Source organism: Asterias amurensis, chromosome 9, assembly GCF_032118995.1.
Source record: "Asterias amurensis chromosome 9, ASM3211899v1".
In the NCBI taxonomy this organism is placed as follows: domain Eukaryota; kingdom Metazoa; phylum Echinodermata; class Asteroidea; order Forcipulatida; family Asteriidae; genus Asterias; species Asterias amurensis.
This window is the reverse complement of record NC_092656.1, coordinates 13,209,149-13,223,861: the sequence shown is the minus strand read 5'-3', so window position 1 is coordinate 13,223,861 and position 14,713 is coordinate 13,209,149. Positions and strand designations below refer to the sequence as shown.

The 14,713-nt window shown below is 38.9% G+C and overlaps 2 protein-coding genes and 1 pseudogene across 2 annotated transcripts in view; all 3 read left to right on the top strand.

The window, feature by feature from the left end:
* The first annotated feature begins 5,637 nt into the window (after positions 1-5,637).
* On the top strand, positions 5,638-6,981 carry LOC139941848 (melatonin receptor type 1B-A-like). The gene is made up of 2 exons (XM_071938478.1): positions 5,638-6,468; positions 6,679-6,981. The coding sequence occupies exons 1-2, from the start codon at positions 5,638-5,640 to the stop codon at positions 6,979-6,981; spliced, it is 1,134 nt and encodes a 377-aa protein (XP_071794579.1).
* A 3,987-nt stretch (positions 6,982-10,968) lies between these two features.
* LOC139942034 (uncharacterized) overlaps positions 10,969-14,713 on the top strand; it is a 41,996-nt gene continuing 38,251 nt past the window's right edge. Inside the window, exon 1 of the mRNA XM_071938709.1 lies at positions 10,969-11,039. The gene's annotated coding sequence lies outside the window, so the exon portion shown is untranslated. The remainder of the gene's footprint in view (positions 11,040-14,713) is intronic.
* On the top strand, positions 12,675-13,746 carry LOC139941846 (melatonin receptor type 1B-A-like; annotated as a pseudogene).

The window sequence follows — 14,713 nt, the reverse complement described above, 5'->3', positions numbered from 1 at the left end:
AAGACTTACTGAAGAACAACAAAAATAAAAACTATGTAAATATTAATTTTTAGGACACACAAATATACACGATTTAATATATTTTATGTTATTGTCGTTTGATGGGTTCTTCTTCATTGGTGTTACCGTTTCGTAGACTTTATTTGACTATCGTGTTATGAGGTTTTCTCAATTTCGTTATTTGAAGACACCTTCTATGTGTAGGCATTTGTAGGTTACCGAATCGACTCACGAACAATGTTTCTAGATTAGTAGAGATTAAACGTATTAATCATTTACGTTAAAGACAGTGGACACTATTGGTAATTGTCAAAGACCAGTTTTTTTACTTGGTGTATCTCAACATATGCATAAAATAACAAACCTGTAACATTTGAGCTCAATCGGTCGTCGAAGTTGCTAGATAATAATGAAAGAAAAAACACCCTTGTCACACGAAGTTGTGTGCTTTCTGATGCTTGATTTCGAGACCTCAAATCTAAAACGAAAACTACGTCACTTCAGAGGGAGCTGTTTCTCACAATGTTTCATACTATCAACCTCTACCCATTACTCGTAATCAAGAAAGGTTTCATGATGATAATTATTTTGAGTAATTACCAATAGTGTCCACTGCTTTTAACTTTCATTAACCTTTCTCTATACATGTATTACACTAAGCGCCTTCAGTACCTTTTTGGTAGATACGTGCGCTTTAAAAGACTTCGATGTTATATAAGGCCTCGACATTACTTTAATAAATAATGGGTATAGCATTATTGAATAGACATGTTTGGAGGATTTTCATCTCCACATAACAAATGACCCGAATCCTTTAGAAATTTCTGACGGTGGGGAAGCGTCAGAATCTAAAGCATTCGGGTCATTTGTCATTTGGAGATGAAAATCCTTCAAACAAGTCTATAAAATAATGTCATAGCCATTAACGTGCGGGAATGTCGACAAAAGGCACAATAAACCCTCATTATTCACAGTGTTCATACCATTAATATGATATTGAAGTGTCATGTTTTATTTTCCAGTTAACAATACACAAGACAATCACTATCTGAAGGAGCCTTTTGAAAGAAAAATTAATTTGTAGCTATTTGTATAGGTTCGAAAAAGCTATAAGCTCAGATAGGTTCGAAAAAGTTATTCACTCCTATGCAATGTCAACAATATAGGTGGTCCAGTGTACAAAAAGTTGTATCTGTTTCATGGCATGTTGTACAAGTTTCCGTAGGCCTATATATTGTTCAGAAAAGCACCATGCATCTTTTCGTTCAGAGAAATCACTGTAAACCAACTTTTGTCGGTGAAAAAAACGGACTATGCAACTTAACAGCACTGGACACGTTTGGTGTTTATCAAAGACCAGACTTTTGTCTAAATTGTTTCAGAAATGCTGTACAATGTATCTTCTTCTTGTTTAGTCTCAAATTAGTGTGTAACCTTTCAAGGGGCGCTTTTAATCATTGCAAATAATACATATCAAACAGAGATGGTGATGATTTGTTTTTTTTATCGCCACTCTGCATAATTTCGCCCGCCATTTTGTCAGCAAACGATTTAAAATGTTGCACGCGCAGTTTGTTTACGTGCTTAAGCTAGCAACCGCTCGTTAAATAGGTTTACGCTTAAGCAATTCTTTGCTACGTTATAAGCAACACAATTTGCTTACCGTTAAGCAGCTCCATGAATTTGGGCTCAGTATTTTCACTCGGTGTATCCCACAATAGGCCCTATAAAAGTATGCATAAAATAACAAACCTGTGAAGATGTGGGCTCAATTTGTCATCGAAGTTGCAAGAGAAAACTGAAAGAAAGGAAAACACCATTGTTTGCATAATTAATTTGTATGCTTTCAGGTGCATTAAAAAGGCTTCAGGCATGAAGTCTTTTAATATTTGATTGAGAAATTGTCTCTTTCACAAAAAGTACTTGTACATTACTTCAGAGGGAGCATTTTCTCACAATGTTTTATGCAGTCAACATCTCTCCATTGATCGTTTTTTATGCTAAAAATTGTTTTGAGTGACTACGAATAGTCTCCACTGCCTTTTAAAGCCTATTAATTTTTATAGTGATTGTCCCATGACAGGTACCATTAATTGTTGACTTCCAATTATCAAACACAAAAGCGCACCTACTGAAAACATTCCCTTCGTGGTTTGACTTTTCTTGTTTCTTTGTCCTGGCTATTTTAACATCCTCCTCTGTGGACAATAATAAAAACCGAGGGACTTATTAATTGCATTCTTGTTTTTTTTTTTTTTACTGTGGAGACCATTGTTCCCTTTATATGCGCTCTCAGCATGCGACTTAAAATAGGGGCATGTTTTATACAAATTCAAAGTCAAACCCAAAGATTAATTACATTAAGCAAGGCTGCCATGCTATAATTTCAACCTATAGAATGTATAGACTTTAATGTGACCGGTGACATCACATGTTTACAAAAGAGCCACCAAGCCTGGACTTCCCGCATGCACGATTTGTACACACCTCAATCGAAGAAAACATAAAACATTGGATTTTCTGGAGAATGCTAATTTTGTATAAACTTTGTATATAACAGGTTCACATTTAACTGCATTTTTTTCACATTCAAATTTACTGCTTCAAATTGTCATAAAAGTCCGAAAATTTCAATCGAAACAGGATTTTAAAGCAACAAATTTGCCTTTCACCATTGTTCCCTCTAAACTGTGAAAAACATGCTCCAGATTTTAGAAATCAATCTAGTTTTGTAAAGCTAACAATTAAAAAGTTTATAAATTCCAGATATTTGTTGGCAATATAACGCACATTTTGTCATGTTTGAAGTCCAAGGAATAACAAAATCTATCCCCTCCTCTTTCTTTGCTTGGTTTGAGCAGCAAAGGATAGAAAAATATATCCCTTCCTCTTTACGGCTCGGTTTGAGGAGCTGCCCGGGCCAGACCGGTGACAGATTGAGCACACAGGTCCCGCGACAAGCCCGCCTGACTGTCTAGTGGTAATAAAATATTTGAAGCACAAAGTTTGGGCTTCAAATTTATTATATGGTATAATGCAGCAATAAGTATGAGTACGCAGGTTGGCAAATTTGTTTGCTAACAAAAATGAATAAATTAAAAAAAAAGTAAATAATTTTGTTTTAAGTTCACCAGGTTCTAACTTTGTGCCTCAAGCAATATTTTATGAAGAAAAATAGCATGATTTTAACATTTAAGAGACAACTTTAAGAAATGTGAAATGTGAAAAAGTGTAGTTAAATGTGAACCTGTTATAATATGATGAAAGGGTGCCAGTTTTAACACTTGTTCAGCTGTTGCTTTTAGTCTTTGGGGGAAATTAAAGGCACTGGACACTATTGGTATTATTCAAATTAATTGTTAGCGTAAAAACTTACTTGGGTAACGATTATTTTGAGTATTTACCAGGAGTGTCCAGTGCCTTTAACCAGGTACTTGATGGAAAAAAATGTTGTTTTTTTTTTTTTTTTTTTTTTTTGGGGGGGGGGTTTACGGGAATGCTATTAAACTTGTTTATAACGTCGCGGTTTTTGTTCGCCATTTAAATATAATCGTGATTTTGTTCATTTTTTAAGTTAAATTTATTGTCGATCAAAAAATGAGGCACCGACGTCAAGGCTTTGAAAAACTAGAAACACTTCTGCCGTTGACGGCGTGCGTCAAAATGACAATACTTTTGACCGTCACGTGTGGGAAATTGCTTTGTTATACCATGGTGGTAGAAACCTACCTCGGTTCCATTGTTCAAAAGCACTTGATAAGGGTATTCAAAGTGCCTTTTTTTACACAACTAAAATCTATTTACGTACGCATTTGAACTCAATTTCCTTATTGATTGAAAAATATTTTAAATGAACTCAGCAAAAGATCACGATTTGCTGTTTTCTTTCAAGTAGGTCTTTAAAACTTACTTTGATAATATCCGCAATTTCATTTTCACCACGGATCTACGTTTCGTAGTCATACACGCACCCACGTACGAGCAGTTGTTTTATTTGCATCCCATGTACATTTCTTTGTATTCTGTTTTTCTCCCACTGTCACTGTCCCAACATCATTCCATTAGACAGTGTCCTTGTGATGGAATTTCACTTTATCAGTACTCCCCTTGAGACCTATTGTTTTCTGGAATCCATTACTATGTATGCCTCATGGGATGACTGTTTCAAGTTTCAAGAGAGACTTTTTAAGAAGATGTTTTTTAGAAGATTGGAAAACTTTAAGTCTCCTCGGCCCAACTTCATAGAGCTGCCAAACACAAATAGTACCTTAACAACCATATGCCGATACCAGCCAAAATGGCACATAACATGTACCATTTTTGAATGGTATCCTGCACATTTCTGCTTAGCAGAATTTTTTTCTGCTTAAGTAGGTCTATGTGCCCAATTTCTAGAGCTGGTTAAGCACACAAATAGCCTTGAAACATGCTTACCAGAATAGGATTATTATAGCCAAGTTCCATTGTCAATTGTAAAATTTGTGACTGGTATCCTGCTGATTGCTGCTAAGCAACAAAATGGTTAGCACTATTTTTTGCTTAAGCAGCTCTATGAAATTGGGCCCTGCAGTTTAAGACTGATCCATGCGCGCTACGCGTTTCATACTGCCATATGTTTTAACACCCACCAAGTCGACTTTTGATTATTATTTTAAGCTGGATATATGAGGTGTTATTTAATACTTACACAACTGCGCTCATTTGGTACAGAAACATTTTCTGCTTAGCAAGATTAAGCAGAGTTACAGTATTGTAAACGTGACATTGTATTTTGGCTGGTCACCTTGTTCTGGTAACCTTAAGTGTGTTGTCCAATGCTAAGCAGCTATATTTGGACCTGTGCCCAATTTGAAAGGGTTAAAGCACAACAAAACAGCTTAAAAACGGCTGAGCAGAAATGAACAGGATACCAGTCACAAATTGTACACGAGATATGGAAGTTTGGATGGTTATTTATTCTGTGGTAAGAATATTTTTGTTGTGCTTAGCATCCTTTAGTTCTGAATGTGCCTCTGGTTCGTTCCCGGAAGAAGAAAAAACAGGACTACATTTCATATTATGTATCAGGTTTGTGATGAAGACGAGCCGAGTTTACTGTTCGAAACGTCAAAACCGCAACAAGGTTACTTTTCAGGGATGGAACTTTTCCCAAAGAGATTTACAAGTTTTCGCGCCAAAATGATGCAAAGCTTTTAACATACCTATCATCAACATCGCTTGGTTACAGTTAAAATACACTAAAGTGTATTCTTTCATTACCTTGTCGCTCCTATCTACTTCTGTTATTTATTAAAACAAAAAATATGTGACACACTTGGTTTCTTAACGAACTGAAAGATCCAGTTTAAGATCGATGCTGACTTTATCTGGCTCAAAACAGCAATGTTTTCGAAAGACTGCTCCAGAAATGCAGTTATTTTAATGTGGGTCTTTTCTATTAAACCACGCTTGACTACCCTAAAAGCAAATCCTCATACGTTTATACAGCGGTTTACACGGCCTTGGAATACTTGATAAAGCTTCATCGCGGATATATAAGCTGCAAGGGAGCATCTCGCAAGGTAGTTCAATTTGTCTTCATTGCTGGCGTCATATCAGTCGATTGAATCGAAGAGTATTTTATTGGTGAGTCCAATTATGGCGAACTTTGAAAACTTCTCAAAACAGGGCAACACTTCTGCCAAGCCGATGTCTGAAGATCCATCGCTATATCCTTACGAGGCTCGTATCGGTTTAGCCTGCGTTTGGATCTCGGTCTCCATCCTGGGCCTCGTTGGAAACAGTCTCGTCATCTGGTCCGTCATCCTGTCCAAGAAACTCCGCACCGTGACCAACGCCTTCGTGGTCAACCTCAGCGTGGCTGATTTCTGGACCAGTCTCTCCTACCCGTGGATTGCTGTAGCTTTGGTCAGCCACGATAGCTGGCCCTTGGAGTCTGAGGTCCCGTGCATTATAGCTGCTTGTCAGCTTTACACGGGTCTTGGTGCGAGTTTGTACACTTTGGCGTCAATAGCTTTGAATCGAGCTGTCCTCATCACTCAACCCATGAATACGTACCGTTTCTGGTATTCCCCGTCTAAAGTAACCGTCATGATCGCAATGACATGGATTATTCCCTGTAGTCTGGTATTCATCCCGCTAATTCTAAACATTGGCGAGTTGGGTTTCGATCCTGAGAGTAACACGTGCTCGGATATAGATACCAATCCACGTGGTGAAGAGTACAACTTGATTCAGTCTTTAGGGTTTTACCCAGCCCCAATGCTCATCATCATCTGTTGCTACACTGCACTCTACGTCCATCTCAAACGACACTTCAGGAAACAGAAAGCAAGGAACACCTATCAAGAAAGTGCAACCACTGCCGACAAATCAATAGGAGAAAGATCCGTCAGTCTAAGTGTCATAACAGCGGACACCTCGGTGTCTTCACAAAGAGAGCTCACTGCAGACCGGTCCTCAAAGTCAGTAGGGTCCTGTGTGTCTTTGTCCACTACTGACGAGTTTAAACTGGACGGCAAATTATCCAACAGCCTCACCCAAACCTCTACCGGGGCGTCTTCGCAGAGTGATCTCGAAGGAGCAAATGGGATGCAATCGGTAACAGGTACAGCAAGCTCAGCGACTGTAGTAAGTGGAAACCAATCGAGAAACGCCATGGGTCTGTCCAACGCAAAGCATCGCCAAGCAATCAACCGGCAGCAGGTATCTATCACCAAGAACCTGTTCCTTGTGTTTTGCATCTTCACCTTACTACTGTCTCCTTACTACATATCACTAGCCGTGCCCTCCAGCCGTAAGTTTGCTCTCTACGGGGTCACTATTACCATCTTCAATAGCTGCGTAAACCCCATCATCTACACCATCAACCACCCACAGTTTAAGATAGTGCTGCGAAAGATAATTCAGTGCCGCCTCTCGGAGATACCGGAACCGTCAGATTTTTTGAAATCTATTCTGACTATGAATCGCAGAAACTAGGAGAGTGAAAAGTAGTACATTGTAATGAGCTGTGACACTGTGGTCTAAGTTCTAGACTTTTTTGTTCATCTCACAATACTTTTTGTCGCAAATGTTTGGCGCATTTTAGTGGTTTTAGTTTTGTTGCGCTGCCCTGCACAGGTACATTGTGTATACTTACATGTAAACAGAAAAGTAAGTGTGCATCGTATATTATTGTATTAAAAATAAGGTACACGTTTGGTAGTTACTCCAAACAAATATTAACTTAAAAACTGACTTGGTAACGAGCATTGGAGAGCTGTTGATAGTATAAAACATTGTGGGAAATGACTCCCTCTGAAGTAAATTAGTTTTTGAGAAAGAGGTAATTTCTCACTAATTTTATTCTTATCTGAAAGCACACAAATTCGTCAAACAAGGGTGTTTTTTCTTTCATCATTTCCTTGCAACTTCGATGACCAATTGAGCCCAAATTTTCACAGGCTTGTTGTTTTATGCATATGTTGAGATACACCAAGTGGGAAGACTGGTCTTTGACAACTACCAAAGGTGTACCTTCCCTTTAATGGCACTGGACACCTTTGGTAATTGTCATCGACCAGTCTTCTCACTTGGTGTATCATAACATATGCATAAAATAACAAACCGGTGAAAATTTGAACTCCATTGGTCGTCGAAGTTGCGATAAAATACTCTCTTAATGTAAAAGAGTGAAAATTTCAGTCTCTTGTCCGAGTGGTGTCAATTTTGCTCTTTTGAGAGAGTGAAAGTCAATCTGTGTCACTCTTGCGGAGTAAAATTGAAACGAACTTCACTCTAAATGGAGTTGACATTTCCCGTCTTCCACTCTAAAAGGAATTGTCTGCCACATGGCTCTTTGCAAGAGTGGTATGACGGACAAAACGAGTGTCACATAAGGAGAGTAAACTCTTTTACATAAGGAGAGTAAATGGAGGAAAAACCACCCTTGTCGCACGTTGTGTGCTTTCAGATGCTTGAATTCGAGACCTCAGCTTGGGTTTCGAATTAAATTCAAATATTTTAGCAAGAAATTACTTCTTTTTCAAATACTACGTTACTTCAGAGGGAGCCGTTTCTCACAATGTTTCATACTATCAACAACTCTCCATCGCTCGTTCAAGTAAGTTTTTGTTATGCTAATTCTTTTTTTTGAGTGATTACCAATAGTGTCTGGGGGTCGATTTCACAAAAGAATCCTGTAATAGGAGGTATACAAAACGTATGGCTAGTCCTAATATGACAAGTAACCCGTCAAGATAAGACTAGTCTTAACTCTTTGTGAAATCCACCCCATGTGTCATCAAATAATAACCGACCAACTATTTGTCCAATCTGCCCGCTATAATCTAAGAACAAAGGACACTTATCTTAACGCTATAAGTACACCAACCATATCGTTTACGAGAGCATAATTATTACTGTGAATTTAATAGGGAGTACGTTTTTTCAGGAAAATCGCCATTCGAGACGTGATGACATCAAATGTGCATTAAAACTTGCATTAAAAATACTGCATAAGGGACGCCTAGCTGCACCACACTGAAAATTATTAAAGTTTAGATAGCGTAAGTATACTGTGGTCATAAAGTGACATTTAAAGATAGATATTGACGTTAATATTTATATCCGATTATTATGCTGTCGTACACGACATGGTTGGTGTAATTATAGAGTTAAGAGAATTAGTGTCCTTTGTTCTTAGATTATAGCGGGCAGATTGGAGAACTTTAGTTTGAGCGGTTATTATTTGATGACACAAACATGGGATGGGCACAGTCAGAGGATGTTATGAGAAATATACTTTTAAGTATTTAAAAATACACTGGGCACCTTAAGTAATTGTCAAAGACCAGGCTGCTCTCACTTGGTGTATCTCAACATATGCATAAAATAACAGAACCTGTGAAAATCTGAGCTCAATTGGTCGTCGACATTAAGAGATAATAATGAAAGAAAAAAACACCCTTGTCACACAAAGTTGTGTGCGTTTAGGTGGTTGATTTCGAGACCTCAAGTTCTAAATCTGAGGTTTTGAAATCAAATTCGTGGAAAATTACTTCTCTCTCGAAAACTATTGCACTTCAGAGGGAGCCGTTTCTCATGTTTTATACCATCAACCTCTCCCCATTACTCGTCACAAAGAAAGGTTTTATGCTAATAATTATTTCGAGTAATTACCAATAGTGTCCACTGTCTTTAACCATATAAGGTCATCGCAGATTTCTCCATTGACTGCCATTAATACCTATCTTTCTAAAGGTCAAATCCGCAAAGGCCTATAACATACAGTCAAATATATTTTTTAGATAATACTTTCACTGTATGGAGGAATCACTTATGAGTGAAAGTAAAATGTATTTATATCATTGCATTGTGGCACTAGATTATATTCTAGCGTTTCATACTACTTTGCATAACTCATAATATGCAATAATGTCATAACGGGACGCAAACAAGTCCGGTTCTGTGACGTAGCATGTAATAATTTATTTATGCTGTGTTCGTGACAAGGATCTTTATTGGCGTTACGGAAGAGTGTGGGCAGAGTTAAATGTTGGTGCATTCAGAACACACACACAGAACAAGTCAAACATGTCTACCTTTATTAAAGGCAGTGGACACTATTGGTAATTACTCAAAATAATTATTAGCATAAATCCTTTCTTGATTACGAGAGGTTGGTAGTATAAAGCATTGTGAGAAACGGCTCCCTCTGAAGTAATGAAATTTTCCACGAATTTTTTTTCGAGACTTTTAGAATTTGATGTATCGAAATCAAGCATCTGAAAGTGCACAACTTCGTGTGACAAAGGTGTTGTTTTTTCATTATTATCTCGCAACTTCGACGACCGATTGAGCTCAAGTTTTCACAGGTTTATTATTCTATGCATATATTGAGATACACCAACTGTGAAGACTAGGCTTTGACAGTTACCAATAGTGTCCAGTGTCTTTAAAGACAACGCATATAACACGTATCACTCTTAAAATTAGTAATAGTAAAAACCTTTGGTTAAAAGCAAGCAGTAGCTTTTGGGTTAAAGTATACAGCATATTTTACTTAATGTATCAAGATATCAGATTTAATGCCCCAAAATTTGAATCTGAGAAGCGTTACTGCGTAATGTTTGTCAGATTCTTCCTTTGTAACACGTTTGAGATTTTTGGCAATATCTCAAAAAAAGCTTCAACCTTTTGAAATGAGATTTCCTCATTGAGTTTCATTGTATACATTTACACTTACAGGATTAAAACAATCAAACGGTTCCGGAAACCAAAGGTAGGGGGGGGGGGGGGTGGGGGCTATACTTTGTTCTTTAACGCACAAGTCGGCAGGTAAAAATCTCGAGAACGTTGGGCTTAGTATTTTTTTTTTTTCCCATTATCATGTCGTAGATTTTTTAGAAGAGGAGAAAACTCGTTCGGTGAGGCAGCTTCTCAAAACTGAACTTGCTACATTGAAACATTGACACCACAGGAGTTGCCATATTATAATTTAACCAAATAAACAATCTTATTTAACATTGGGGTTTTAAAATAACACCAATGTAATTTTTTCTAAGAAATTAGTGTTACTTTACCACCATGTTTTGTAGAATTTGTCTTTTGTATTTTGAATCTATAAGTAACAACCATGACGTAATAAAATGCTCACATCCCCTGTTTTCGCAAAAGGTAAATTCCCAACTCTTAGTGACATTAAAGTCTGAAACATCAATACGAGCATCAATACAATCATTTGCTGAACAAATATTCACCGAGAGTACGTAGTTCACTCTCCATTGTTTCATTGTTTCTTGCGGGCGAGTGTGATCGTTCGATTAGCTCTTGTAAGGGGCTCACCCGAGTGAGCACCGCGGGGTCGACCCAGGGAAGCTTATCGAACGCACCCTGTGTCTAATGATGCTCAGCACACGTATTAAATCTTGGCATATAGGATTCGACCGTGTGGGAAAAAAAATGTAGGCGAAAGTTGATTATGGACGAGGATTGACCTATAGGCTAGAGCCTCTGGCGTTATTCACGAGCCACGAAGTGTGACGTCAGATGTTCAGGTTAGTTATGGGAATGGAAATGAAATTTGTTCTAATGGTGAATGTTTTTTTTACATGGCGTGAACTCGTCCGTGGACTTGACAAAATATTCATTCTCAGCACCAGATTTAGACTGATTTCGAATCACGTAGGCCTATATAATCAAAACGTGGTTGTTATTTGATGTCATTTTAAAGGTATTCAGCGCGATTGCAATGGCTTCCTTTATAGATTGGTAGATTTAGTGCGCGGAGAATCAGAGCAATACAACCAATGTGTTTACAGAACTCGCGGAATGCAAAACTCTGTCATTAATGCACCAGCCCACTCAACAAATATCGCGTGCTTACATAGCGATGCCGTTTGACACAACTGTCAACCCTTATTTCGTAGAAGTGAAAAAGCACACATCTGTCAAACGTTAAGTAAGTCTAGAATAAATTATATATATTATGAGGTTGAACAACATCGCAGATCATATGAATACAAGCGTAAAAGCTTGGGCAAAATAATGTGTTATGTTAACCCCGAAGGGACAACACATTGCGCATAATTATTTATATACCTTTGCAATTTGCAACGTCGCTATTGTACCTTTGCAAGCATCTCTGCAAATATTATTTGTGAAGTATCTAAGCATAGTTATGATAACGACAACATTTATCGCAAATATTTGCAAAGATACAAGTGCGTTTTGTTGTAATATTTGTTGTAATATTTGGACAGATATTTCGATACATTTTGTTTTATAATGGTTGCGACAGCACAAATGGCAAATAATATTTGATGTGTAATGTCTTTTCACAGTGCCACCAAGGTAATTATTATTCGTTTTAGTAAAGTTATTGGAATCGTCGTTTCTGTAAACTTAATCAAAAAACCTTCGGTCACATTTAACCTGGAACCGGGTCCCATGGCCCTGACCCAGTTATGGATCAATAACCCGGAGTATGTGCAAAAATAACAATTAAAAAGGGTCAAACTGTACACAAAACTAACCACTTTTACAGGTCAGCCTGACCCGTGATTGTGGTCAATTCTGACCCGGGAATTTTTTTATTTAAAATAATAATTGTTTTGCTAATTAAACACTTTAGGTCAGCACTAGTGGGACTATGTCTACAATACATCTCATGTGTTACAGTTAGAGCCATTGTGATGACTCGGTTGGTAAAACAACCGAAAATTGTGCCTACAAGTTCAAGCAAGGGATAATAAAAGATTACTTTGGTCGAGTACTGAAAAGTTGCTGTTATGCTTGTTATTAGTCGAAGGCAGCAAATCCAAGACAAATGTCGCGCAAGCTTTGTCTTAGCTCTCATTGTTCCTTATCCACACATGTCTGATCCCCTTCAACAGCTTGTGTAAAACTTGCTTGCAACATGTACCGAGGGCCTATTAGCTATGCCGTACTCTGTAAACAAGCTATAACGAAGATGGAGCTATTTAGGCCAGTGCTTTTTGTCAAACTGTCAAGAGCCAATTTTGCCTACACATGACAGAGCCTACGTGATTGGGTAGCTAGGTAGAGCAGTCGCTGCGTTCAGTCACGCTGCCAATAGCTTGTATTTGGCACAACTAGTTTACATTTATAACGTACATTCCGTAAATGCATCAGTTTTCGGCTGAGTTGATGATGATAGATAATAACACACGATGAATTACACAGCCAGTAATAATTTGGACCCGTCACTTTACCAATATGAAGCTCGCGTTGGGTGTGGTCTGTGTTTGGATCGTAGCCTCTATCATCGGCCTCGTTGGAAACAGTCTCGTCATCTGGTCCGTCATCCTGTCCAAGAAACTCCGCACCGTGACCAACGCCTTCGTGGTCAACCTCAGCGTGGCTGATTTCTGGACCAGTCTCTCCTACCCGTGGATTTGCGTAGCTTTGCTCAGCCATGGAAGCTGGCCTATGGAGTCAGAAGTCCCGTGTGTCATTGCTGCTATTCAACTTTATACCGGTCTTGGTGCGAGTCTTTATACTTTGGCATCCATAGCTTTGAACCGCATGGTCCTCATCACTCAAGCCACGAATACCTACAGTTGGTGGTACACCCCCTCGTAAAGTAGCCGTCATGATCGCAATGACTTGGGTCATCCCGTGTGTTGTGACTTTCCTCACCTCTGCTTCTTGGCCTAGGCTCCATTGGTTACGATCCACAAGACAATACATGTTCAGATAAAGATGGTCATACCACGAGGTCCCAAATACAACCTGGCCCAATCTGTGGGTCTTTACCCAGTCCCAATGCTCATCATCATCTGTTGCTACACGGCACTCTACATCCATCTCAAACGACACTTCAGGAAGCAGAAAAAGAGGAACTCTAAGCAAGGCAAACCATCAATCTGTGGAGATGTTGAAGCATCAAGTTGCCTCACATGTGACGATTATAGAAACAATACATCACACGTTGTCGCAAAGACCCGTCGGGCAATCAGCCATCAACAACTTGCCATCACCAAGAACTTGTTCCTTGTGTTTTGCATTTTCACTTTGTTACTCTCTCCTTATTTCATCTCTCTTGCTGTGCCGTCTAGCCGTAAGTTTGCTCTGTACGGGGTTACCATTGCCATCCTCAATAGCTGTGTAAACCCCATCATCTACACCATCAACCATCCACAGTTTAAGGTGGTACTACGAAAGATAATTCTGTGCCGCTATTCGGAAATACCAGAACCTTCTAATTTCTTAAAGTCAGTTTTAACATTGCAGAGAAACTGAGAATTATTGTTGCCGGTTTTGTGACACGTTGTCGTATCAAAGTGTCGTGGCCGAGCTGTTAAGAGCACCAAATTCAAACTCTGATGTTTCTGATCAGCAAAATGTGGGTACGAAACCCCAGCCGTGACACTTGTGTCCTAAGCAAGACACTTAACCATTGCTTTGTACTTCGGATGGGACGTAAAGCCGTGTCCCATGTGTTGTGTAACGCTTGATTGACACATAGTACTTGCACTATTGTGGTTTGGGTAAACATGACTGTAGACATACACCCAAACAAAACTGTGTGCTCCTGTGCTGTGTCGTGGCCGAGCGATCTTGTTCACCAGACCCAAGCTCAGGTGTTGTCAGCAGCAGAGTGTTGGTTCGAATCCCGGTCACGATGCGGACTTTCCCAAAAGTGTTTTATTATTTAATCCAAGGTGTATGGTTGTTGTTATCCCATTGCAATTCTGCCTATGTTTGTCAATGTGTGCTGACCCGCTGAACCCCCTCGCTTCTGATTGGTTCAGACTGTTGCTAAGAAATGTGTAGCAAAAGTCTAGATTTATAGAGAAAAACACAAGAAACCGTACGCCAGGTTGTAAAAGGCTCTTGTGTTGAGCCACCCGGTGCGTGGTCTCTCCTTTGCGTCGCTTTGGATGGGATAGCGACTCTATATGAAGCTGTCCACGCAAGGAAGGCATTGACGAAAGGCTAGGTCAAGGATCAATGAAGGCATAACCTACAACATAAAAAGTGCCTCATTCATCCATGGCTTTACAACGAAAGAAAAACAATATATTGTGTTTACTTATAGCTAGCTCGCTCTGATTAGAACTAATACCTGGTGACATTGTCATTTTAAAAATGCACTCGTGTATTACTCAACGATCCATGGATGGCTTATGCATCTGACAGACCGGGCCTTTAAAGCCCCAATAACGAGAACGAAAACGAGAACGAAAACGAGAACGTTAGAAATGCA

Coding starts and splice junctions, on each gene's coding strand:
- LOC139941848 (XM_071938478.1), top strand. CDS start 5,638: ATGGCGAACTTTGAAAACTTCTCAAAACAGGGCAACACTTCTGCCAAG. Junction 6,469..6,678: donor CAGACCGGTCCTCAAAGTCA/GTAGGGTCCTGT, acceptor TCCAACGCAAAG/CATCGCCAAGCAATCAACCG.